The sequence below is a fragment of the Balaenoptera acutorostrata genome, chromosome 10 (assembly GCF_949987535.1).
Source record: "Balaenoptera acutorostrata chromosome 10, mBalAcu1.1, whole genome shotgun sequence".
NCBI classification, from domain to species: domain Eukaryota; kingdom Metazoa; phylum Chordata; class Mammalia; order Artiodactyla; family Balaenopteridae; genus Balaenoptera; species Balaenoptera acutorostrata.
In genome coordinates this window covers 50,504,015-50,530,505 of record NC_080073.1, presented here as the reverse complement: position 1 = coordinate 50,530,505, position 26,491 = coordinate 50,504,015, and the positions used below count along the sequence as shown (strand labels likewise).

Here is a 26,491-nt window from a genome sequence, read left to right as displayed (position 1 = left end):
AAAATCTTGAAGGTATCACAGATAAGCCAGTGGCTCAAAAGCTGAATATTACACATTACATAAGACTGACAGATGTTTCATTTCTACGATAGATCAAATCATAAATTTGATTCTTTCACAGATAATTTCAGCCTGGCCATTTCCACATCTGAGGCTTGGATGTACAGTCTTGCAAACTTTTAAACAGCTGTTGTTTAAAAGTTGTTTTCGTTCGTTTCGCTTGTTTTCGTTCTTTGATCCAATACCAGATTTCCAGCCCCCATTTCAGGAATCCTGTTGTCCTACTGTGTTGCAGGGATACTACATCCCATCTGACTTTTAATTTCAAGGTTGCACCTTAGAGATATCAAAGTGCGCGCATTAGCCTCATGTCTTTCTTCCTAAAATGTCCGTTTGCACTAGGTCCACCCGCAGTCCCCTTTTTTTGAAGTCTCTGAAAATCAAGTGTGTTTCAAGGCTATTTTGTTCTAATCATACGACACATGTACAAAGCTAATAGCCCCTTCCCGACCCTTAGCTTAAGCATTATACACCCCATGAACAGAATGACCCCAAATCTTCAACTTCACCATCAGGAATCCTCAAAGAATTTTTACATACAGCTTAACCCTGTTCTTCCAGTAGTCATGGGACCCTTCAGCCCTGGGATCTCAGGCCCACATCTCTCATCACCTGGGTTGAAACTGACCATGTGTCTGCTGAATTTCATCAGTAATTTCTGCCAGTTCCCTTATATAGATGGTTTGATAACCTGTTTTTTCCCACGACAGGTAACTCTAGCAGGCTCTATTAACTCACAGAGCTTACAGCAGCGCATAGTTTTGTAAGATTATCCAAATGTATTAGATATTTTAAAATATAGAGAATTTTAAAAAGCACACACCTGTTTTCCCTGGGCTTCTCTGGATCGAAGGGACTCGTTGGAAGGTTTGAACAGGGAGCATCCCAATAGGAAAGTCCATCAAAGTAGAAGGCATTCACCTGCAAAATACTGCAGTCTCGAATGCAACTAACTCTCTAACAACAGTCCCTTAGAGCAAGAATGTTTTCTTTAAAAAAAAAAAAAAAAAAAAAAAAGCTTTGAGGTCAGGCTTGGGGCAGGGAGCGGGGGAGAGGTCATGGGTGTCTGGCCAAGCTTTTGAGGTACACAGTGGTCATGTGATTGCAGTTGTGACATTGAATGGTGGCACACAGGCCAACTTTAAACGGCAGCCCCTGTCTTTCAAGTGACCGACCACAGCTCCCTGTAGGTGACTTTGCAAGCAGGGCATCTCGGGTTTAATCAGCATTGCCATAGGTGGCCCCAGACCTGGGGGAGCACGCACATGCCCATTTATATGTCTTAAGTAGGAAATTACCTGCCGGGTGAGTCCTGGGACACCTGGCAAAGAAACAGATTCTGTTCCACCGATGTGTTGTAAGTTTCCTGAAAATGTTTCCCTCCCAGGAATATATCCATTTCTCCTCCCGGCAAATTGGTACAGATTGTGTTCTTGCTGTGTGTGAGGCATTATCCATGGTCCCAGAGACACTGGTCCAAGAGCCCTCTGTCCAGGGAATTTAGAGTCATTCTCACACCCATGTTCACCACCTGGAATGCTTTAGATGGTTTATATTTAAAGCAGGATCCTAAAACAAGCCAAACCCTTGATGGCTTAGAAGTAAAGGCTTTGAGACACCATATTGCGTATTTGCCTTCTTTTCCTAGACATTTGTTCTCCCTGAGTCTCTGTAAGTCCTGTCTCTGAAGCCACAGAGGTTTCACTCCCTGCCTGCTTCCCTTCTCTTCAAGGAAAGGAAGCATCGCAGGAAACGTTTTCCCATCACTTTCTGCAGCACTTGAGGTCCCAAATGCAGACTCTTTTCCTGCAATGCATTCCTGAACATCCTTTGGTGGTTTTGTTGTTAACTTACTCTCCTACATCTACAATTTAAATAGTCTTTCTAGAGATTTCATTGTAGTGAGGAAAAATTCCAACACCGTGTTGCTAGCCATTAAAACCAAAAACATGCGGATGTCAAATTAATTCATGTATCCTACATTTCAAGTGCATCTTCTCCAAGGAAGTCTGAGGATAGTAGGAATTATTTATTGAACACTTATGTTCTTCTCTAGCAAATCTGTTGATCTCAGCCCAGTGGCTTTCTGGTTTTCATGACTGTGTTTGCAGGGGTGTCAGTATGGAATTTTGTGTCGTGCTGTACTAGGCAGCGTAGAGAAAGAGGAAAAACAAAAGAGGAAAAAAGTTCCCCGCATTCAAGAAGGGGCAGAGATGGCCGGTAGGATGTAGATATATTATCCTCCTCTATGTGAGCTGAGCACCATTGCACTGCAGTGGGGGCATGTCATCCTGAGAGGCCAGATGACACAGGTGAGGGTCCTGATGAAGTGAGCACTGGATGAGACTCAATGGAAGAAACTCGATGTAATAACTGAAAAAATGGAGTTTAGAAGAGAGGCACTACTTCTGTATTTGTTTTTTTGTTTTTTTGTTTTTTATTAATAGCTACTTTATTTATTTATTTATTTTTTTAGCTGTGTTGGGTCTTTGTTTCGTGCGAGGTCTTTCTCTAGTTGCGGCAAGCGGGGGCCACTCTTCATCGCGGTGCGCGGGCCTCTCACTATCGCGGCCCCTCCCGTTGCGGGGCACAGGCTCCAGACGCGCAGGCTCAGCAGTTGTGGCTCACGGGCCCAGCCGCTCCGTGGCATGTGGGATCTTCCCAGACCTAGGGCTCAAACCCATGTCCCCTGCATTAGCAGGCAGATTCTCAACCACTGTGCCACCAGGGAAGCCCTCTGTGTTTGTTTTTAGTCTGGAAATGTGAGCAAGGCCTAACTGTCTGGCCAGTTTAATTGTAATAAATCATACATTTGTTGGATGCCGTCATTTTCATGAAAACTCAGACACTATCAAGGACCTAAAGAAACTCACCTGCATGTGAGTCTTCAGTTCAAGGTAGCCATGCTTTCCTTTTATCTAATGAAAACGTCTGCCCATTGTCTGTTTTCTGTCACTTATATCTATTAGTTCCCTTAAGATTGCATTCAAATTAGCCTTTGTGAATAGAAGACTTTGAGGAAACGTTAGGTCTAGGGTTGGCAGTGGTGTGCATTTTTTTTTAATTAATTCATTTAATCATGACAAACCCGTGTGGTTGGAATTGTCATCAACCTCATTTTTTTTTTAACTAGTTAATTAATTTATTTATTTTTGGCTGTGTTGGGTCCTCGTTTCTGTGCGAGGGCTTTCCCTAGTTGCGGCAAGCGGGGGCCACTCTTCATCGCGGTGCGCAGGCCTCTCACTATCGCGGCCTCTCTTGTTGCGGAGCACAGGCTCCAGACGCGCAGGCTCAGTAGTTGTGGTTCACGGGCCTAGTTGCTCCGCGGCATGTGGGATCTTCCCAGACCAGGGCTCGAACCCATGTCCCCTGCATTGGCAGGCAGATTCTCAACCACTGCGCCACCAGGGAAGCCCCAGTGGTGTGCATTTTTGTATTGTATGCTTTAGTCCTCTGGATGGGATTGCTTTGCTCTCAAATCTCTTTGTCCGCTGAATTCTCTAGTTGGGTTGTTAGCTGTCCCCGGGGACAAGCACCATCTCTTTCCTTTCTCTAGTGTCCTATCCAAAAGGCCACACAAGTGTAGGTGCTCTCTAGGTAAGCTTGGACTCTCTCTCTCTGAATGGACTGCCCATTATCACAGATACACAGAGCTCAGTCAGACCAAAGCCCTCTTGAGACCCTCCCATCCAGAAGCATGTCATGGTTTTGCCCTATTAGTGGCTGTTGGGCGTTTTCCCTTAACCTTGCCACATTGGTTAATAGGTCTCTGGGTGGTTAGATGCCTTGGCTTTTTGGGGTTGAAGGAAGCAGAAAAAAATAGTACAGTGACAACAAGTCCTGCTGTGTGTCAGGCACTGTTCTCAACACTGAGTTAATACACAGGTAAACTAACCAGGCACAAATATCCATCGTTGTGTAGCTTATGTAATAGTGGGGGGGAGAATGATTTTTACTACTTGGTTCAAATATTGAGCCTTGTTAAAGGGTGACTTATCTGAGTGTCTAAGATCTGGGGATTTCAGTGATCGAAGTAGCCAATAGCCAGCTGCCCTAGCACTAAAGAGACAAGATAAGTAGGCGTGTTGTCTTGCCCACTATAGGTTAGCAATAAATAGTGCAGTTGATATGAGGATAAAATGTAATAATCTATGGAAAACACTCATTCCAAAATCACCCATGTGGAAGTAAATACTAAAAGCATTTATTGGTGTAGTTGTTGGATCTTGTAGAAAGAGCTTGCTATCAATATATTAACACACAATTGTAGCCCAGAGTTACCCGACAGAACTAAAACTCGCTTTGTTCCCGAATCTCCTGAAATTCCCCCTGCTATACTTGGGATGGCAGCAGACATCCGTTTCTGGTAAATCTCTCTCTCCTGCCTCTCTCCCTCCCTTTTGGATGTAGAACTCTCCTCCTGTGGTCATAGACCCTTAAGACCCACACTTGGGCTTTTTATTTTGGGGGAACATCCTTCAATTCCTTTGCTCCCCTTGAAAATCTTTCCATTCTTCTGCTGTTGTAGGGGGGTGGAAGGAGGCAGAGCTAAGGTCCTGGGTGGGTAATTTAAACTTCTATGTTGATTCACTTTGATTAGATTTAGTGATGATGTTAGCTAGTAATAATTCTGAAAAGGCAACCTTAAGGCGTGAAATATTCACAGGCTGTGGCACCAAGTAATACGCCTTGACGTAAGGGAAGACAAAGACATCGTGGCCGTGAAAACCTCTTATTTTCCCCAGTTTATATATAGATAGAACACGAATCTTATCGCCATTTCAAAAACTGACAGAAGAGCAATTTATCGATTTATCTTTGCTTTTACTCATTTTATCTAAATGTCTCTTCCTTTCTTCTTTTCTGCAAGAAAGGTTTTAATGACACACACATTTAGCTCACCCTGTGGCACCTATAACTGCATCACATTTGTTAAGTTTCATGCTTTTGAAATGACAGATTCTTCTTTCACTTCTTGTAGGAATAAAGGACAAAAGAGTTCACATCAGATACGCTGAATAAAATTAGTATTTCTCCCCACCCTTTTTTTGAAGTGCCTTTTCTCTTCATGATGAATTTTTATAGTTTTGAATTCTTTAAGCCAGAGTTGAAAATATGCATTTGTGATAAATCCTTGTTCCATTACAAGGTGTCTCCAGTATACATAACTGAACATAAATAATGGATTATATTCTTGGCATCCAGATCCTCTGAAAGAGGACATCTTAAAATATTGCATTGAACTGAATTGAACTGAGTGGAGAATACAGAAGTTCTGACATCTGTGAGATTAATAATGCTCAAGCAAAAGTATCATTTCAATTGATCATCCCCCCTCCCTTCCCTGAAATAGTGTTGTTTGTCCCAGGAAATCATGGTACAGTGATACCAAGGGAAATACTTAGGATAAGTGTGTGACTTGGTGAGATTCCTGGAAGATCTAACTATTCAGAAACATTTTTGTTTGAACAAAGTTATATGGTATCATCAGCAACAAGATCCCAGCAGTGTTATTTACGTTCCCGGAAAATTTGTTTTAGTTACACTTGGAATAAAAAAGCAACTTCCCAAGTCGGAGATTCTGGCTCTTTGCTTAAACATTAGGGAGACACTCATTTCTAAATGTTACATGTGTTCTGGCACCAGTAAATTCAAATTCATTGTTCCACATTAAAAAAAAAAAAAAAGTATAATGCTTTCTGAAAACCCTGGGCACACTTTATCTGGGAATCTTGCAGGCATGTGATTTTCTGTATGGCTTCTGGAAAGACAGGTACCATGAGTTCTAGAAGTGAAGGAGGAAACTGGGCAGATAACTAGCAGGTACCTTGAAGTCATTCTGATGACTATGGCTTATGGGCTTTCAGGAGTTTCAAAGAAAAAGACGAAGCACAATGTCTAGAAACCCACGTGTCCATAAAATATTAGGGATAAAATCGGGAAAGAGACACACATACCATTATCAGACAAACTATTCATGAAGTTTCTGGGCAGTATTTGCTGGCTCATGCGACAGGAAGGGCAATGGTGGTCTAGGGAAAAACAATGTGTGGGTGTCTCTCGCAATATCCCGGGAACTAATTGCACAGATTAGATAAGCCTCGTCTATATTTCTAATAGAGCCCCAGGTCACTAGAGGAACACGGAGTTTTAAAAAGAGCTCTGATCCCCAGTTAAAATGACAATGTTTTTGACCCAGCTCTGCCGCTGTCTGTTTGTGGATCTTCTGCAAGTCACTGGATTTAATATCAGCTAGACTAGCTGATTTCAAGGTTCTTTGCAGGGCTGTGGTTCTCTGGGTACTTTTTTTTTTTTTTTTTTAAGTTTGCACATGGCTGGAGGTTGGTGATGCTTCCCTGTGTATGGATAAATCATACCTAGACTCTTAACAGATTGAGGCAGGAAACATAAGGTGGTGATTAGCCTGCATGGCTTATGAAAGTTGAGGCTATTTTAAAATCCTGGGACTGGCCCCAGGGGTCACCCAGTCAAACCCAGACAAGCCTCAGTGTTTTCTCAGTCTCTGATTTTTTTTTTTTTTTTTTTGGCTGTGTTGTGTCTTCGTTTCTGTGTGAGGGCTTTCTCTAGTTGCGGCGAGCGGGGGCCATTCTTCATCGCAGTGCGCAGGCCTCTCACTATCGCGGCCTCTCTTGTTGCGGAGCACAGGCTCCAGACGCGCCAGGCTCAGTAGTTGTGGCTCACGGGCCCAGTTGCTCTGCAGCATGTGGGATCTTCCCAGACCAGGGCTCGAACTCGTGTCGCCTGCATTGGCAGGCAGATTCCCAGCCACTGTGCCACCAGGGAAGCCCTCGGATTGTTTTCTAACATGGCAGCGGGGCCACTGGCCCTGTTCTCTGTGGCATTAATTGTGGTCAGAAAACTCTCCTTATCTGCAATAAAAAAATATGCAAAATACTGAGTCAGTGATGTGACAAAGCTGCTGATCAGCTGCTCCATTACCTGCAGCTCTCTCATTCAGATGATTGACGGCTGATGTTTGTATTGCACTAAGATGCGCCCAGAGTTGTCTTGTGCAGTTAGAAGTGGTTTCTGTTGTTACCTTTTGTGGATAAGGACACATTGGCCAAACATGCACTGATTCTAGTAGAGGTGCAGCAGAAAATTCTCTGCACATCACTGCATCCTAACCTTTTATTCTTGCAGTGTCCACATTGGATGGTTAAATAGCAGAGCTTATCTTGCCAAAGATGGGATTGCTAAGATGATGAGGAGGAGGAGGAGGAGGATGGTCCCCTTTATTGGGTACCTATTTGAATCAGTACAAACCAAGGCAGGTTACATCCACCACACTTGTCTTTCTGTGTATGTGTTATCAATACACCAGAAGCAGTTTTGTAAAGTAGGCCAGTTCCTCTCTTGTGCTATCATTTTCTGCCTTTGATCTGTTTGTATGTATATTGATTTGTCTATTTTTCATTTTTATCATATTCAAGAAGAAAAAAGTTTTTTAGGTTCTTTTATTGTGACAAAATATACATAATATAATATTTGTCATTTTAGCCATTCTGAAGTGTACAATTAAGTGGCATTAAACTGTGTAACCATCACATCTGTACCCACAACGTTTTTTTTTTTTTTAAGTCAGTGACCCTTACTCTTTTATTTATTTATTTATTTATTTATTTATGTATTTTTGGCTGTGTTGGGTCTTTGTTTCTGTGCGAGGGCTTTCTCTAGTTGCGGCAAGTGGGGGCCACTCTTCATCGCGGTGCGTGGGCCTCTCACTATCGCGGCCTCTGTTGTTGCAGAGCACAGGCTCCAGACGCGCAGGCTCAGTAGTTGTGGCTCACGGGCCTAGTTGCTCCGCGGCATGTGGGATCTTCCCAGACCAGGGCTCGAACCGTTGTCCCCTACGTTGGCAGGCAGATTCTCAACCACAGCGCCACCAGGGAAGCCCTACCCACAACTTTTTAATCATCCCCAACAAAAACCAATTAAACAACAACTCCTTTCTTCCTTACCTCCGGCTCCTGGTAGCCCCCCTTCTACTTTCTGTCTCTATAAATTTGCCTGTTCTAGGTACTTCATAAAAGCAGAATCATACCATCTTTGTTCTTCTCTGTCGGACTTATTTTACTAAGAATAATATTTTTAAAGCCCATACATGTTGTAACATGTATCAGAATTCCATTCCTTTTTAAGGCTGAATAATATTCCATTGTATGTATATACCACATTTTGTTTATTCATTCATCTGCTGATGGATACCTTTTGGCCATTGTGAATAATGCTGCCATGAACATTGGTGTACAAATATCTCTTCTAGTCCCTGCTTTCCGTTTTCTTGGATGTATATTTTGGAGTTGAATTACTGGGTCATATGGTAGTTCTATGTTTAGAAAGGTAGGTTCTTGGTTTTTTTTCCTAGTGCTAACTTTTGAAGCAACACCAAGTAAGGCCAATTCCTTGTTCTCTGAATATGTTTTAAAATAGCATTAGAAAATAGCTATTTTGTCCTCCCTAAGTCTTCTCTTGTCTAAACTAAAAATTGCAAATTATGCAACTATTTTTTAGAACCCAAAAGTAAGATCTTTTGTCCGTCCCTGCTACATTTCACTTTATTACTTTCATCAATTAGTTTACTCTATGGGGATATCCAAATATTTATTATGGGACCCAGTACATTATTTACTTCTCCCAAGTTTATGTCTTTCTTTGAAATACACTGAGAAAACATTTAAGAATTATAAAAGCAGAAGTCATCTTTATTTTCCAGTTCATGAATAATCAAGAAAAGGATGATGAAGATAAAATTGTTTAACCTGTCTTTAAAATTTTTCATGTGGATCCATTAGCAGTATTTAACTTTTATCTTATTTTATTGTTTTGAAAAAAAAGAGGATTTTTTTAAGATTGTGTTAGAGCATCCTTGCAGGTGGTAGAGATTCCGTAAACAGTTGTTATAAAAGTGAAGAATTGAAACATTGGCCTTTTTCCTTCAGATGTTTTTACCGAGATCAGACCTCTCTTATTTTTAAAGACACTTGTGATTATTGTGGGGCTGTTCTTATGTCCAAAGCTTTGACGTCAGTTTTTTCCATTACTGAAGTCTGCTAAATGTTGATGTAGGTTATGTTTGTGTCCAATTTGCTATAATAATAAGGAAGAAAAAGTGATATTCTACATATGAGTTACTGTATGTTTATAAACTGCCTAGCTATCAAAGTTGAAATAAGAATATTCATGTAAAATACTTCTACCTTTAAACCCCTAGTATGAAAATTCCTTTTCTTAAATGTCCTCCTAGGTTCTTCCTCCAAAACAGTTGTCTGATCACTTTGGCATTTGCATGGTGGTTCAAGAATTTTACAGAATGCCTGTGCATTGAGTTGACCAAAAAGAGTTTAATGAAAGGGTAGAACTCCTGGTTGGGTATTTCTTATACATGTATTGAAGGAGACATTTTTCTTTGGAAAGTAAACTTATGTGAAATTCTCTTATTGATGTTTTTCTGTTACCTGGGGAAATTTTCAAGCTTGCTGAAGGTATTAGTCCATATGTTCTATTCATGCCATGATGCCATGGTTGCTCTCATTTCTGAAAGGATTACATTCCAATTACTTCTCTTTTCTTTCTTTCTTTCTTTCTTTCCTTCCTTCTTTCTTTCTTTCTTTCTTTCCTTCCTTCCTTCCTTCCCCCTTCCTTCCTTCCTTCCTTCCTTCCTTCCTTCCTTCCTTCCTTCCTTCCTTCCTTCCTTGCTGCATTTTGGGTCTTTGTTGCTGCGTGCAGGCTTTCTCTAGTTGTGTCAAGCTGGGGCTACTCTTCATTGCAGTGCGCAGGCTTCTCATTCCGGTGGCCTTTCTTGTTGCAGAGCCACTAGGGAAGCCCTCCAATTACTTTTCTTCTCTCTTTTTTTTGTTTTTTAAGTCTCTAAACTTAATCTTACACGTTCAAACTAACTCTTTTAACTTTAACAGAATAACTGTTTTGAGACTGGGGTGTGTCTGGTTGATAAGGGGTTGCAGCATTTAAATACCTTATGCAGCAAACTGACAGATCACTAATATCACAGTTTGCTAGTGGCTTACATTTGCAGAACTGTGACTAGCTAAAAAAAGAAGAAACGGTGCATAAGGGAAAACATTTCAATTGTTCAAATGAGTAAATCTTGATTGTGTTGTCTCATCGTAAAGTACCTATACTGATTGAAGATAAGATTAGTCATCCTCTGCTAATTTTGAGTAGAAGGATTGTGACAAAAGTGACTAATAAAGTGGCCCTCCCAACTTGCTAATAGAATTTAATGTCCCATTTTAGATATCCTCTGAGAACTAAATCACTGCTGGAATTTGAATCAAACCCCAAGCTTTCTTTCTCCACATGACAGCCCAGTGATTAATATATGTAACACACACACACACGCATGTGCGCACACAATTAGGACATGCCTATTTTGTTGGTGATGATGAAAGACAGAATATTTGGTCTTTTGCACGGTGCTTCTCTCCTCTTCGCCCTCTCTTTCTCATCCCCGCAAACCCAGTTGCTACTATATGCAACTCTAAAGTCAGCCAAAAAAATAAGAAACAACATAATCTAAAATGGTCATTATTTTACTCATTTTCCTCACTGTAAATAGCTGACAACACCGTTGATCAATTTCCTATAGCTTACTTATTGCCTGCCTTTCCTCAATATCACCCCCTAAACTGTGGTTAAAATATTATTTCCACTGAAAGAACTGCAGTGACTTTTATTTTGTGCATTTGTATAGAGTCTCCTTTTTCTCCCTCCCCACCTCCAACCATAACAATTGACACTTGGCCAGGATATCTATTAACCAAATGTTGGATAAAACATATTTGTTAGACATGGTTTTGCTTCTTTGTGAAAAATGGGAGAAATTGGGACAAATGAAGATTAAATAGCAGTGGAAGAGTCGGGTTAGTTTGGGGAACAGAAAGCTGGACTAGGGTTGATTTCCTGGCACTGCTTTCTTAGCAAAGAGAACAGTTTTAATCAGTTACAAAAATATTTGTGATCCATATGTTCCTCCCTGCTAGTTCCCATATGCCCATATTCTCTTTTATCTTGGTGGATGATGACTTTATGATTCAGGGATGCAAGAATAATACCTCACTGGCTTTAGAGCACAGTGCTATTTCCAAACGTGTCCTGGTAATTACGCATGCACATATATCCAGGCTGTTCACGCTTTGAGATGGTTACGTGAATATCAGTTTGTTCTTTCTTCATGGAAAGAATTATATCTTGCATCCACCTACTGGGGCTGGAATAAGGCATCTAAGGCTTAGATTTGAAAACTGCATGGCCATTTCACCTGCTGGATTAACCACCGCTGTACAAATACGAGCATCAGAGAAAGGAGACAGGAAGGCTGCGGTGATCGTTGATAACTTCATTTTCTTTGGGCAAAGGAAAACAGAATCCAAAAAGCATTTGGTAAATCCATCCATCACGGGTGCCTATTCTAAGACATGTTAGATATTGAGCTGGTTACTTAAATAGATCCTGATTTTAAGGCATGTTGACTTCTATTTAGTATCAAGTGTTCATTATGTGAAACTGATAAAAATTGAGAAATTAAAATTACTGTTGATGACCAATGCATTTGGTCCCTAAATTCATGTTTCCTTCGCAACAGTTATATAATTTTTAACGACAAAAGAAACTTTTTACAGCCGAAGTATCCATTTTAATAAGACATAAATAAAGCTAGAAATTATTGACTGTATAAGCGATTGAATTTTCAACAGTTGTTTTCCTCTTACACAGCAAATGGTGTCGTAACCCAATAGGTTGTTAATAAAGCTGCAGTAAAATCCGATAAGGAGCCAGCTGTGCTCATGTCAACTTGGGAGGGGGCAGCGAGGGGGAGGCAGAGAGAGTTTCTAAACTTCAGAGTAAATAACTGAGATGCATTTAGTGTTTTCAAAGTCGGGTATACGGTGGAACACGTGCGCAGGCTGTTGGATTTAGCAGATGTGCGCCAGGGTAGAGTTGCAGCAAAGGGAGAAAGATACAGCTTGGTTTTGGCAAACGTTATTAGGAATCCGTCTCTCTGTTTGCATTCAAGCTGTATTTGCCGCTGCTCCTGCAGGAGTTGTGAGAAAAAGAAAGTGCACGTTACAGCAGGGATTGCTTTCAACAGGCTCAAAGTTTGCAAATCTGTTGAATCCCTCTGACAGTGTTGCTTTGCTGTCAAACAGAATGCCCAGCTGACAGTGGCAGTCCTGATGGGGAGGGGCCGGTAGGTGGCGGGTAAATGATGCTCACAGAGCGAAGAGAATATTCGGAATTCTTCTTCTCAAACTGTCAGTGGAGAGGAAAGAGCTCTCTCAACAATACCACTGTGAAAGTTTTCTTTTTTCTTTCTTTGTGTTTTTCACTTTTATAGCTAATGCCTCATTAAGTCAAAAATCTTTCAGTATGCCTTCTTAGGATAACTTTCAGAAGAAAAGAGTCACAGGAACAGCACTCAAGGAGATTATATTGATCTATAATTAAGACAAAAGCTTTGGTTAAAAAAGGAGGCAAGACTTTTGCTCATAGGTGATCTGGATTATCATTGAGGCAAACACACAAGCTTGTTTTTTTTCTTTTTTTTTTAATATAAAGTGCGAGATTTCACTAAAAAAGGTTAAAATTGAAGTGAGTAATCTTCGGTGCATAATGCAATTGTTAATTTTAGCTCGTTGCGTGGGTGCCGCTCTGACTTGAACAGCCGGCTGTAGCCTTCATTAGAGAAGAAGCAGGCAGCTCGGGACAGGTGGAGTGGATCAAGCCGTGAACGTGATTTGCTGGAGGCCGGTCATAGTGTTAGAAACCCAGTCTTATTTCGTCCCTCACCCTTACCATGGTTATTGCAGTTATTGTGACTATTGACTTTTCGTCTTTTTTCAGGTGGATGATGTGTCAGGCTGTGTAAGGGAATCGCATGGAGATGGGCGTTTTGAACTGTTAATGGGGACATGGGACTCCCGCTGTCTCTGATCCCTCGTGTGGATTTTCCCGGCGTAGAAGGACAGAAGCCGCTCGTAAGTCGCCAAGACCGACAGCAGAAATTCTGCGCAAAAGGTAAAGGGCTGTCATCAGATGGCTGTCATCTCATCTGTATATTTTTCTCATTCTATAAATACGCCTGTTTGCATAAAACAGTTCATGAAAGGCAACCAAAACAGACAGGATCTGTATCAGGGATTCAACTGCCTTAGTGTTTGTAAAATTAGAGCTCAATTTGTTCTTTTTTTTTTTTTTTTTAAAGCTGGCCACAATCTGTTTTTTATTGAAACCCTCTGGAAAAAAAGTTAGGGCAACAGAAGTCTCATCTCCTCCCCCAACTCAGTACATTGAGAAACAAACTATTTGCTACTGGGAAACAGAACTTTTTGTTTGGTTAACTACACACATCCCCGGTGTCACTGAAATACGAGAGATCTGTCAGATACACTGAATGGATATCCTCAAACCTCCCCAAACCTAAGAGCCTTGCTCACCAGGCCCTCACAGACTCCAAGTACCATCCTTGAGGAAAACTACCTTTTCCATTCCCACAATCCTTTGCCAAGTGAGCTTGTCCTGTCATGGTAGGTCTTAGCAAATTTGCAACAGAAATTACTGCGTTTTAGATTTTTCTCGTGCTTCCTATGTCCAGTTAGAAATAAAGTTACTGAACTAGTAAATGATAAACACTCCCAGAGAAACATATCAAGACACTGATTTGTCCAGTAATAGTTACCGTTGTAATGACTAGGAACAGGGCAGTCATTACTTGGGAATTTTTGTGAAAAAACTGACTTTCTAGGCTACAGGGTCTTTCTCTATTTTTCTTTCTCCTTCCTTCCTCTCTTTTCTTCTTTCTTTTCCTCCTTCCTTCTTTTCTCTCCTTCTTTCTTGTTTTTCTTTAAGAAAAAATTGAGGAGGAAGTAAATGATAATTTATTCAGGAGCCCCCCTTTGACAGCACATCAGAAGGGGAAGTGTCAGGGCTTTATGGAAGAAGGGAGAAAAAAATACTAATAACAGTCTTACACTTTGAAAAGCCATTTCCAGTGTCTGTGTAGCCGTCTCTTGTGAGCCTGGAGCATCGGAGTTCAGTTGTGATAGCTTCCTTCTGCAGAATCTCTGTAGCATCAGCCACCGACAGGGCTTGGGGAGGGCTTCTGCTTCTAATAATGTCACTGTCACTTTGAAGCCTGAAACTATTGTTCCTGAAAGGTTTATTGCCAAATTTAGATCCTATATGTATACTAAATTATTACCTCTTACATTGACGTCTGCCCCTTGTAGAGTGTACTGAATCCCTTATACCCAGGAAGGTACGTCTGTGGTTGAAATTTGCAAATGATTTATGAGTCATCTTAGAGATGCTGCAGAACCCAGTACCACCTCCCGACTCAGAAGTGGAGGCAGAGTTGGGGAGATACTCTCTTCTTCTTTTGCTTCTACTTTGTAGAGGAGCATAGGGACCGGGAGACGTGTGGGACTTTCATGTCTCATTTTAAGATGTATTGATCCACCTTGATGGCAAGGTGTATTCACAAGAGCATGTGTATGTGTTTGGAGGGGCGTGGACAGGGCAACTGAATCTGCCTCTTGTGTTTGTCTTGGGTACTTGATTTGATCTTGTTTTATTCTCCTTTTGTATAAAATTGTCAGGGAGGCTGGAGTTGCTTATTTGAATTTGAGTACAAAGGGAGAAATCAAATATCTCGAGAATAATGGTCAAGACTTCACCCTGTGCTGACATTACTTTCTGATGTCTTAACCTTGTAGGGTGTCAAATCTTGTTATTTTAATTTGCATCTGGGAGAATGTCTGAGCCAGGAGACCTGAATCAGACCATAGTGGAGGAAGGCGGGCCTGAGCAGGAGACAGCCACTCCAGAGAATGGCGTGGTTAAATCCGAAAGTCTGGACGAGGAGGAAAAACTGGAATTACAGGTGAGCCTGGAGAAATCCCATTTCTCATACCACTGTGTGCATCCCTTTCTTTCATTTTGAAGATACTCTGAAAGTTTGGGGTTTTTTTGCTTGTAAAGAGTTTGACTAGTAAAATAAATAGGAAATCCATAAAACGAATCTTCTCCTTTCCCAATTATTAGTCTTTTTTTTTCTGACCAAACGGTGCATTCTGGTCAAAATGCCCTTTGACATGAAAAAAAAAAAAAAAATCCAAAGAACATATTTAATGACTGAATTTGCCCACAGCTTCTCCGTATTAATTTCCAGATCACCTCAAGGAGTTTGTGGAGGACTTCTCCTGAGGCAGCTTTACACTAGCTGAGTTATAAAAATGGGTTTGTAGTCCGCGGAATACAGCTCATGACAGACTAAGAAAAATCAAAGACATGAGCTCTGTTGACCTTCCTGGGCAGGCTAAGCTTCGATTCTTATTAGCAGAAAAGCCTAGAATTCCCAGCCAGAGAGAGAGAGAGAGAAAGAATGCTCTAGAAGGGGTAGGGGGAAGTTTGGGAGTGATTGACGGTACTGAAAAAGTGATATGATTAAATACTCATGATTTATGAGACAAGGAGATTTGGTAGAAGGAAAACAAACTGTACTTGCAAATAACCTGTATCGATTTTCTTTAAACCAAACTACAAAAGTGTTAACTCTTTTTATATAAAAAGGGAGCAGAGGCTGATAACAGCATAATGGCCAAAAGCCTTCAAGGCCGGCTTTTCCCCTCCCCAGGAACTGCTGTAAGGAGGGAACGAGAAAAGCTAAATGGTCAAAAGTTTGGCGGAGCAAGAGCTGGGGGAGTCCTCCCCAATGGTTATAATACCTTGTTGCTGTTGTTCTTGATTTTTCAACTCTGGTGACATCTTTTTCTCTCCTTCTCCCCCCTCCCCTCTCCTGGTTGTTGGTGGACTGTTTGTTTGTTTGTTTTATTTTGTTTCTAACATACAGAGGCAACTGGCGGCTCAGAACCAAGAGAGAAGAAAATCCAAGGTAGGGTTCTGGAATTCTACATTGACCTGATATCATGGTTGCATGTGGATTAACATCAGGGTTAGAGGATTTGCCAACGATTCACATGGCTGTATGTGGATCTTGGCTGCACCGGTGCTGCCTGCATTTAATGGGGTCGTGTTGATGCCTCTCTTTCTTTCCTGCTCTATGTGCTTTTTTTTTTTTTTTTTTTTTTTTTTGATGTGGACCATTTTTAAAGTCTTTATTGAATTCTGTTTTATGTTTTGGTTTTTTGGCCACAAGGTATGTGGGATCTTAGCTCCCTGACCAGGGAACGAACCTGCACCCCCTACATTGGAAGGCGAAGTCTTAACCACTGGACTGCCAGGGAAGTCCCTCTATAGGCTTTTTAATTAGAGCATTTAGGTTTCACATAGCTGCAGTGTATATATTTGATCCTGGCAGACTTGACAGTGAAATAGCTGCTTGACAAAGAAATAGCTGCTTGTTTTCTTTTCATTTTAAATCAAGTTTGGGGGAAATGTTTTAGCCTGTCTAATTAGTTTCTGCCTTGAAGTAAACAGGTTCTGGTGTTTAGGACACAATCTTCAACTTTTAAAACATCTTCTCAGTCAAATCACTTCCAAACCCAGTTTTAGTAGAAATTAATTTGTGTTGTCTTTTTCTCCTTGTACTTTCATGAAAAGGCAGCAATTCATTCTTTGTATGTTTCCAGTGTGATGGGCACAGTTTGCTAGGCGTGTTTGTTAAATTCATCCTTCCGCATTCTCCTCCACCTGCATCTCCATCAGCACAGCGGTCCGATGCTTTAAGCCAGTGTAGACACTGCATCCCCATCAACACAGGGGTGTGATGCTTGGAGCCATTGTAGACAGCACTGAGCAGTGGATTTGAAGCTTGCTTTTAAAACTCTGATTTGGGAATGTCCAGAGAAGGTGGAGATGATTCGACAGCCTGAGGATATTTCCTGGGGTTTTTTTCTTTATTTTCCTTTCCTTCTCGTTTCTTTTCCCTTCCCAGTCAGGAGCAGGGAAAGGTAAACTGACTCGCAGCCTTGCTGTCTGTGAAGAATCCTCAGCCAGACCAGGAGGGGAAAGTCTTCAGGACCAGGTATACCCCCTGTCATTATGGATCACTGCATGAACGGGATCTACCTTTGTGTGCATGAGTATTAATTTGGCATTAAATAGTGTTTTGGGGGAGCAAAAAACAGTTCAAGAAGGAAAAAGTCTTCTGGCTTCATCCTCTGTTTCTGAGACATTCTATATTAGTTGAACAGTTTGTCACAAAGTATTACGTTTGTTTTTTTCCAGACCCTCTGAAAACTGCAAATGGAAAGGAATTCAAAAGAATTTAGATTAAAACTTAAAATGTAAGCACAGTCGTGCTGATATTCCTCAAAGGCTCTCTCTTGATAAAACTGAACCAAATATAGTCCCAAGTATCCCATCTCCTTCCTTATTGGAGACTCTTACCTCCCCAAAATGCACTTGCCTATAAAAACACAAATCTTGGCTCTTATGAAACTTCAGAAATAGTGAATAAGGTGCATTGAGCTTTGGAGACATACTTTTATGGCCTTTGGTGGAGATTTCTCACTCCTGGAAAAATTGTCCAGAAATAAATCTGAGATGATGGTGAATTTGAGTTAATATTATTAATACATTGCTGCATATCCTTATACCTATTTTTGCTCCTTATAGCAAGACTATTAAGCTCTAAAAATTCAAATTCCAACAAAACCCTTCTGTGACAAAATGGGAAACTTGACATCATATTTATTTTTGTTTGCCTTTCAGGCATCATATTCATTTTTATAAAAATGGTCTTGCTGCTAAAAAATTTTCCTTATTTTATCAGAGGCTGAGAGCAGTCAAGACAAGTAAAATGATTTATCTGAGCCCAGAGGAGGAAAAATTGATTAAGATAGCATTATTTTTGTTGGGCCTTGTTTTGCTTTGCTCTTTTTACTTTAATTAAAATAGTCTAAATTCTCCTCATGGGTACAGAGAGCATTGAGAGCACTTTCTTTAAAAGGACCAAAAATAAATTCCTTATAGATTTTGTCCTAAGAGTATTTTTTTTTCCCTAGCCTCATTTCCTTAATATGCCACCCATGTTGTAAGGCATGGGCAGGCTAGCTTTCAGTAGCCATCCCTATGTTTCATACACAGGCTTTATTTTACTTGGGCTCTGAGAAACATGTGGCTTTTGTTCAGCATTTTATTTGTGCTTCTTCTTTTAAGGGAGATTGAAAAGGGGGAATAATGTGAATATCACAGCTTATATTATTCAACATTGATTGATGGCTTGTGATGTAATGCACACAATATATGTTAACTCTGCAGAATGACAGACTCTGGGAGAAGTAATGCCCCAGTGGTCCCCCCACTTCTAATGCCAGGCAGAGGAGGACAGCCTTTATAGATTTCATCTGCTTTTTATCCTATTTGACAAGTACCAGGAGGAAATTTTTTAAGAGATCATCTGTATCATTGTGCCCATCCTGGACCTAAGTCTAGGTTCTCCATACAATTGGTGCAGAGAAATAAGAGGCAAACGGTGCTTTGTTCCTGCTGGTTCCAAGCTGAGTAACTAAGACTAGCTTTGTAGAAATTAGAGCTTGCAAGCCTCTCTTTGGACTGGCTGAGGTGTGGTGGAAGCAGGGGGCTGATAGACACACAAATAAGCGAGTGGCCGTGCTACTTCTTTTAGAAAATAAAGAAGCAGACCTTTGAGCTTGAATGCAATGCCTTCATTAGGTACTACCGGCACTTAAACAAAATGTGGGAACTGAATCCCTGAGAACACTGGCCGAAGTATACAGTATACGGATTGTATTGCTTCCCCAATGTTTGTATATTCACAGTATTTGGAAAACTGCCTTCATTTTCCTGCGTGGGAAAAACTCTTGCTACCTGTATTACTTGATCTCAGACCCATAGCTGATGATTCAGCCTGCCCTTAAGTTAAAGGAGTTTTGCTTTTCTAATGTTATACTATTTACCTATCAGTGTATTACTGCACCTTGAATCATTCTTTTCCTGTTGTTGGACATAAACTTATCCTGTACCGATGTATTTATTAATACTTGTATTTTATTATTGAGCATATCAATAAAAATATTAAAAAAGAACAGATTGTTTTTTACCAACTCTATAGCACTTTTGTGTGTTCTTTCAACACCAGATTGTGTAGAAAAAGACAGGTATTTTTCTGAGTATCGTATTTGTCAACACACGGCATGAGTTTGTACATTTTTTTGGTAAATGATGTCCGTTAGCCTGTGCTCTTACATTTATATTTCCAAGCCTCTTTGATTTTAGATTCAAACTTACCGAGGCTGGATGGTTCAATCGGTTTTGAAGAAGCAATGAGACCACTGCCATGGCCTGGTACCATCACTTTCCTCCCCTGATCCACTGTCGAATCGATTCTTCCCCACTCAGAGCCAGAAATGTTCCAGCTGTTTCCTTAGCAAGTGGAAGCAAACCGTAACCCCGAAGTCTGCCTGAATCTTTGCAGACTGAGACATTTCTGTCCCAAGTCCTGTGATAAAAGACCTTACAATCAAATTACACTCAGTTTTACATAATTTGTATATGTCCATCCCGAGGATAAACATGTGGATATCAGGAAACCCGGCTAAGATAAATATTTACCATGAGAATGTGTTTTATTTCATCCTCTGTATCATGCATCTTTCCAAACATGGTGACTTTTTATTCCAGCCTGGAATACACAATGGAACCCCTCCCAAAAAAGAAACTTGGCTTTGGAGGACTTTTGTTTTCTGCTTGATTTACCAAGAACCATTGAGAATCCCAGATTGACCATAATTTGAGGATGTAGAGGCATAGTTTAGTCACGTGTAGAGGAGCATTAGTTTAGTTATCAGTGAGAAACACTATTAGTCATTGGGAATATTTTTTTTCCTACATCATAAATGTTAATGTCGCTAGTAGAAGAAAGCTTTCCCATCAAATCATCTCTTACATAAGAGCCAGTGGGCTTAATGTTGGCTCATTTGTCATAGTTTTAATCATAGTGTAGTTTTTTCATAAAACTGAAAAACATAATTTGGCTCATTCTTCTTCAAAACAGTGAACATACTATCAACCAAATGGCTGATATATGAGTTAATACAAAATGATCTGTTTTCAGTGAAAAATCAATAAATATAAAAGTGGATCCAGTCCCAATACTGTAAATGGTCAACCAAGCATCAGTTCAAGAGAATCTTACATCTTGGAAAGGATTAACTGATGCTAGAATTAAAATAATATTAAATATTTAAATATAACTGATGGAAAATATAGTCCTATTTTCTACCTTTTCTAAAAGGCAGTGCTTATTGTAACCATATATTATGATGATTTATTAATAGCCTTTGTAAACAATGTATGATAATAACCCATACCTAGGATTCCTGCAATTCTATATCTTGAGTTTTCATAGTGATAGAAATCATTATTGATATGGTTCTAAAACAGATTTTTAATTGTAAATTGGCTGTCATGGCCTTTATTTATGTCTGTTTTTTCCGTGATTATGATTCATAGTATCTGTCTGTCTGTGTTTGTGCCAATTTTTCCTTACAAGGAATTATAGAAAAGAACTGCAGAAGCCTCTTTTTTTTTTTTTTTTTTTGAGACATGACAGGACCTGTGATGCAAGCTTATTGATAAAGAAAATTTTTCCTAGGTGTTTAAAAATAAACCTGTAGAGAAAATAAGTGTTGTTATCTACGGGAATTTAACTTGCTTATGGTTAATATTCATGAGGCAAAGTTTTAGTACTATATACTTCTCATGACCTTCCATTGACTTCTGAAGTTTAATTCACTTTAAAGAGCAATTATTTTTCTGACAGGTTTAATTTTTTACCATTTAAGAAAAAAAAAAATCTGCACCTGGCTTTCATTTTCCTGTTCTTAATAATCTCTGTGCAAAATGGAAACCAGACAGAGATTCTTAAATCTGGCCCTAAATTATTATATTTTTTCCCCAACAGGAATCAATTCATTTACAGCTTTCCAGTTTTCCCAGCCTGCAAGAGGATGATAAATCTAGGAAAGATGACTCTGAAAGAGAAAAAGAAAAGGATAAAAACAAAGATAAAACCTGTGAAAAACCCAAGATCAGAATGTTATCAAAAGGTGAATGTGAAAATGTTTCCTTAACTTAATTTGGACACATAAATAGTCACAGAATACATTCTAGATTTTACACACATATCACCTCCCACCAAATTCTGCATATAATTTTATATGTGTACGTATGTGTGTGTGTAAAAGGTGATGTGACCTTGATTTTTTTTTCTGTTCATGGTGTCATTTTTGTGTATCTAGAAAGGTTATTTTTAGGATCACATATTTCTTTGGATATTCGTTTGGATATCCTATTTTCAATGAGAAGTTTGTACAAGGGAGTGAATATAAATATGTTCTTAATTCAGGTTTATTAGTCCAGTTAACTCGAATTGATGAACAGTACTAGTACCCAGTTTTATATCTTAACTTTCATGTTTATCTTAAAAGACAGATAGTGGATTAGCAATTCTCAGTCGGTAAGTGGTAAGTGTTGTTATCCCCAAAGCACAGATATATATGCCAATGTCAATGAAACACATATTAACATTTTATCTGGCACAGATGAATTTGGTCTCTGCAACCCATATACTGCTCCATAATGTCTCATTTAAAATATACACACTTCTACTTCAATAAAAATTCTTCCCCAAAAGTTATTCCTTCTAAAACCCCAAATCTACAATCCGGGCTTTTCAAATTGTTGCCTTACATATAATTATACAAAACTAAACCCAAAAAAAGAGAGCGAGAGAAAAACAAAACTAAGTTGAAATGAAGAATACCATGAATAAATAGCTTGGCAGTAGACTGTTTTTTTAAAAAATAACTGAGAGAGCATAGGGCGTCTTATCAGCTGAGAAATGACAACTACTTCTCATATTATGCTCTATAACCACATACCTGCTTATAATGATTATCTCTGCTGCTGAATATCTAAAACCAAGGTGTATCCAAGAGTAAAGAAGTACAGCTTCCTAAGATGGCTTTAGAAATTAAGCTTTAGCCAGCATCAAAAGACTTGAAAGACTTGGAAATATTTAGTGCCCTCCTATACTTTGTATTGATTAATATTTAGACAGTCTTATAACAGAACTTTCAGTTTTTGCCTTCTCTGTTTTAAGAGAAAGAGAGTTCCATGGTATCTCAAACTCTTGAGAGCTCTCTCTGTGGGTTGGGAGTACCCCTCACTGTCACGGGGAGGTCGTGCCCTTGCTGATTGACAGCACAGAATGAACACCTGACACTTGACTCCACCCACCCACCCAGACTGTGCCCACTTCCTCTCCTATGACAGTTTCCACACTGGGAATTTACTGGGTGTTCTCAATCCCCGAATCTAATTTTCATCCTGATGTAATATTACCAGGTTGCTAGTTTTGTAATATGTATCTTTCACACCAATAGCTTCATCTAAAGTTTACCTGAGCAAAAGGGATCGGGAAAGGTTGGGAAAGCCTTTTCCACCCCACCTCCCCATCGGCCTTTCTGACAACTCCATCCTGCTATTTGTTTCAGATTGCAGCCAAGAATATACGGATTCTACAGGCATAGACTTACACGAGTTTCTGATTAACACATTAAAGAATAATTCCAGGTAAATTATTAAGTAAACCTCTCATTTCTAGAAGAGTCAAGTAAAATATTACAATCAAACTCATTAATCCAAACACTTCTAAGAAGAGAGTTGTAAAAGGCAGGCTTCTTCTCTGATGTCTTAAACTGTCTCTTGTATTTTCTTTTTTCTGCAAATAGTTTGCATGTTTACTGTTTATAAATAGTCTTAATTCCTGGGTACTTATCCAATGAATAAATTATAGTTTACAAGTTCTGCTTTTCTGGTCACAAAGAGATACTGATTAAGGGGAAAAAATAGAGAATGAGAATCAATGTCAAATAAACCAAATATGCTTCAGTACAGCTATAGAACCAACTACTTAGGCTTAGCTTTGCTCCAGTTTCCTATCAATTTAAAATATAAAATTTACTTGATGTGTTTTATGGGCCTAATACCTTGCATGCCTTAATTAATATTAAAAACTACAGGAGTTTCAATATTACAAAATACTTAACAAATGAGATGAGAAATAATCTTAAACAGAACGGAATTACAGGTATTTGGACAGCATATTCCAGAGGAGAGTTAGATACTGATTTGTAGCCACATAGATTTAAACCATCTTTTCCATACATATAAATGAAATTGTTAAGTCTTTGGGAATGGAAAGTACATAAAGCCTTTTCATTTTAACATTTATTTTGCAGAGACAGGATGATACTCTTGAAAATGGAGCAGGAAATTATTGATTTCATTGGTGACAACAAGTATGTTAAATTGCAATGCCGGTTAATTAATCTGATGTGTCTTAGTTTGGTATTTGGGTTTAATTATTCATTCTGGAAAGATTTAGGGATAGATAAAACATTATTTAATGTGTTTGCTGACTCATTAAATAGAGATGCTATTGGAGTTAGGAGCGATGTGCTGATGGGAATTGTTGCTTGGACCATGTGTGCTCCTGCTTGTTAAATTCCTGACAAAATGGCTATAAACAGGGGGCCACTGATTAGCATAGAGTAGCAGTAACAAGAAATGACCCTTTTCATTTGTATTATAGTTCTTTAATGGGCGCCAGCTGGCTATAGTCAGTTATGCCTGGAAATAATTGTACTGCTTTCAGTGTCAACCATGTAATGACATATCTCCAGATAGGCATCTGCAGTCCCGTATTATGTCATGTCATTTGTCCTGTGCCTGGCTCTGTTGATAAGGTATCCTGGACCAAAACAGAACACTTTCCAGTGGACATTAAGTTCTCTGTGGTCTGAGAAATGTGCAACTGTAAAACAAAAACACTTATCGTAACTTAATCAATACATCTGTAAGTGGAAAATGTGTCTGGAAATGAGGACATCAAGGGATGCCAGAAATGAAATAAGCTTAATGGTTTGGATGAAAAAGAAATGGTTTTGTGTGTGTACCTCTAAAATGTACTACAGGCCAGAAACGAATATGCTGATTCTGCTGTTTCTTGTATTCCTTTCCAGTAATCATTATAAAAAGTTTCCTCAGATGTCGTCCTATCAGAGGATGCTTGTCCATCGAGTGGCAGCTTACTTTGGGTTGGATCACAACGTGGATCAAACAGGGAAATCTGTCATCATCAACAAAACCAGCAACACAAGAATGTAAGCCCCACCACTGTATTTATTTAGCATTTGCTTTTTCTCTTGTGGATTCATTTATAAGAGCACAGTATAAAATTCAAAGTACATGGCATTTAAAATGTGCAGTGTTATTTATCTCTTGCTCTTATCAGCAGTAGTGGCATTTATCTGTAGAAGATTATCTGAGGACCAGGCAAGTTGATAAAATTTAGGCCATACCGTGTATTTATTGCCTGATCTTTTACATAACTCGTGAAACACAATTTTCTTCCTTCCATCAGTAATCCCTGTGATTACATACAAAGCATGGAACGTGTTATGTCAAATATACCTCCAATGAAAAATAACAGACATTTTAAAACAACAATGACATACATAGGATAATTGTCCTTTTCTTTGTTTTTCTGGTTTATAGACATCGATCTTACTGTGGTTTTTAGAATAATAAAAAATTCCAAACCTGGAGACAAAAGTCCTGCCTCTAAGACCCAGTTCTTTTACTTACTAGCTGTGTGGCTTGAAACAAATCATTTAAAATCTGCCCTCTCAGTTTTTTCACCGGTAAAATGAGAGTTTTTGAGCTGACTAATATCTAAGTTCTAGATCTAAACGGAGGTTGCTTGTTTGGTTTTGCTCCTTTCAGTAATTGTTTGCTTCTATCTTAATGACTTTTCATGGTGCCACTGAGTCACCAAAAAGCATAAGATGAGTAGTCATTTGCTTTGGTAATTTGGAACTGTCCCTCTTGAACTCATGTCTCCTTTAAGTACAGCACAAACCACTTTCATAGCAAAAATACACATTAAACTGAAAAACTGTCCCTATATAAAGCATTCTCTTAAGACATTCGTGTATTATAATTTCTTTTTTCACAGTGTTTGGTAAATTGTGTAAACTGCATGGTTTTTAGGAATGCCGTGTTAGTGAAGAGGGAACTTTTGTATCAAGCACAGCAGCGTGGTTAAAACATTATTTTCTACTCACCGGAGGTTGGGACTTGTTGGGATGGAGATGAGGCTCTTTCTCTGCTCGAGACTCAGTCTGTGTTCAGCAGAATGAGCGTGAAAGTCATAGTGGAGAGAACTCAAACTAGGAGATCTGGGACTGAGGTTGACTATTATCTCAGGAACACTGAACACTTCACTTCTCTGGGCTTCAAATTACTTATTTATCTGCAGGAAAGTTTGAAATGGATTATATTTAAAGGCCCTTGGAGCTTCAGAATTCTTGGGTCCTATGGTTGCATTCTACTGTGCTGGCAAAATACATCTTAAAATGTATTAGCTTTCCACTTTATCTGATTGTTGGCACGTGGACCTCCTATTGTGAACAGTAGTAGGAATGAAAGATCACTGTCCTTTAATCCTTTACATCTTCCCTCTCCATCAAATACTCCTAGTTGTTGCTGTTGTTTTTCAGTCTCCATTCTGGTTTTTCTTATGACGTTCTGATACTAATGCAGGGACACACTGATTGCAAAATAGGCAAGCAAGTGACTCTTTCCTTCTAATTTCACCTCTTTCTCTGTAAGGCCATAACAGACATGGAAAAAGCCCATAGGTCAAGTAGATTGGTACAGTTTCAACTAGTAGAGATAGTGCATTTATGTTTAATTCACTGTGATTTTGCAGTCGCATAGTCATAAATATTAATACACATGTTTGAGACCTGTTTCCTTGTATAACAGTTTTTGAGAAAATAAACCAGTGTATAAAGGCTCTCAGTAAACTCTGAGTGATGACTCTGAACTCGCTCGGTTCGATATAGTAGTCACTACTTACGTATGACTATTTACATTTTAAATTAAGTTCATTAAATTTAAGTAAAATTTGAGCGTTAAGATTCAGTTCCTCAGTCAGGCTAGCCACATTTCAAGTGCACCTATTAGAGCATATAGAGAACATTCCCATTTCTTCAGAAAGTTCTATTGGTCAGCTCTTCTCGAAATCCTTATGATTCTTGCAAGTTTCCATATACCACTAAAGGACATAATTTGTCCCTTAAACCTTTTATTTTCTGCTAATGAGCATCATATTATCATAATATAAGACTTCTTCACTTCCAAAAGAGCACTCGATTTTCTTTTTCTTTTTTTTTTTTTTTTTAAGTGGCCAGTTTCCAATAGACCCCATGTGTTCATGCCTCCAGGAAGAGTGGAAGGAGAGTTTATGCAGGGTGCACCTTTAGGTATCGCTGCTACAACAAAATGCCCAGGCTGCTAGGCGTTTTGCCCGGTTCCTGCTCTTTGTTGATCCTCA

General features: G+C 39.4%; 1 protein-coding gene across 30 annotated transcripts in view; it reads left to right on the top strand.

The window, feature by feature from the left end:
- ARPP21 (cAMP regulated phosphoprotein 21) overlaps nucleotides 1-26,491 on the top strand; it is a 159,778-nt gene that overhangs the window by 32,519 nt on the left and 100,768 nt on the right. For 29 of the 30 annotated variants that reach the window (XM_028168844.2, XM_007191496.3, XM_057555212.1 and 26 more), the window contains exons 2-9: nucleotides 12,946-13,119; nucleotides 14,817-14,983; nucleotides 15,953-15,994; nucleotides 16,997-17,086; nucleotides 20,990-21,134; nucleotides 22,584-22,662; nucleotides 23,331-23,390; nucleotides 24,114-24,254. In XM_028168844.2, coding sequence (XP_028024645.2) covers nucleotides 14,855-14,983; nucleotides 15,953-15,994; nucleotides 16,997-17,086; nucleotides 20,990-21,134; nucleotides 22,584-22,662; nucleotides 23,331-23,390; nucleotides 24,114-24,254 — 686 coding nt within the window. In that variant the 5' untranslated portion in view covers nucleotides 12,946-13,119; nucleotides 14,817-14,854. Of the gene's footprint in view, nucleotides 1-12,825; nucleotides 12,861-12,945; nucleotides 13,120-14,816; nucleotides 14,984-15,952; nucleotides 15,995-16,996; nucleotides 17,087-20,989; nucleotides 21,135-22,583; nucleotides 22,663-23,330; nucleotides 23,391-24,113; nucleotides 24,255-26,491 lie in introns of those variants that run through there. The other variant, XM_028168845.2, reaches the window with a different exon arrangement.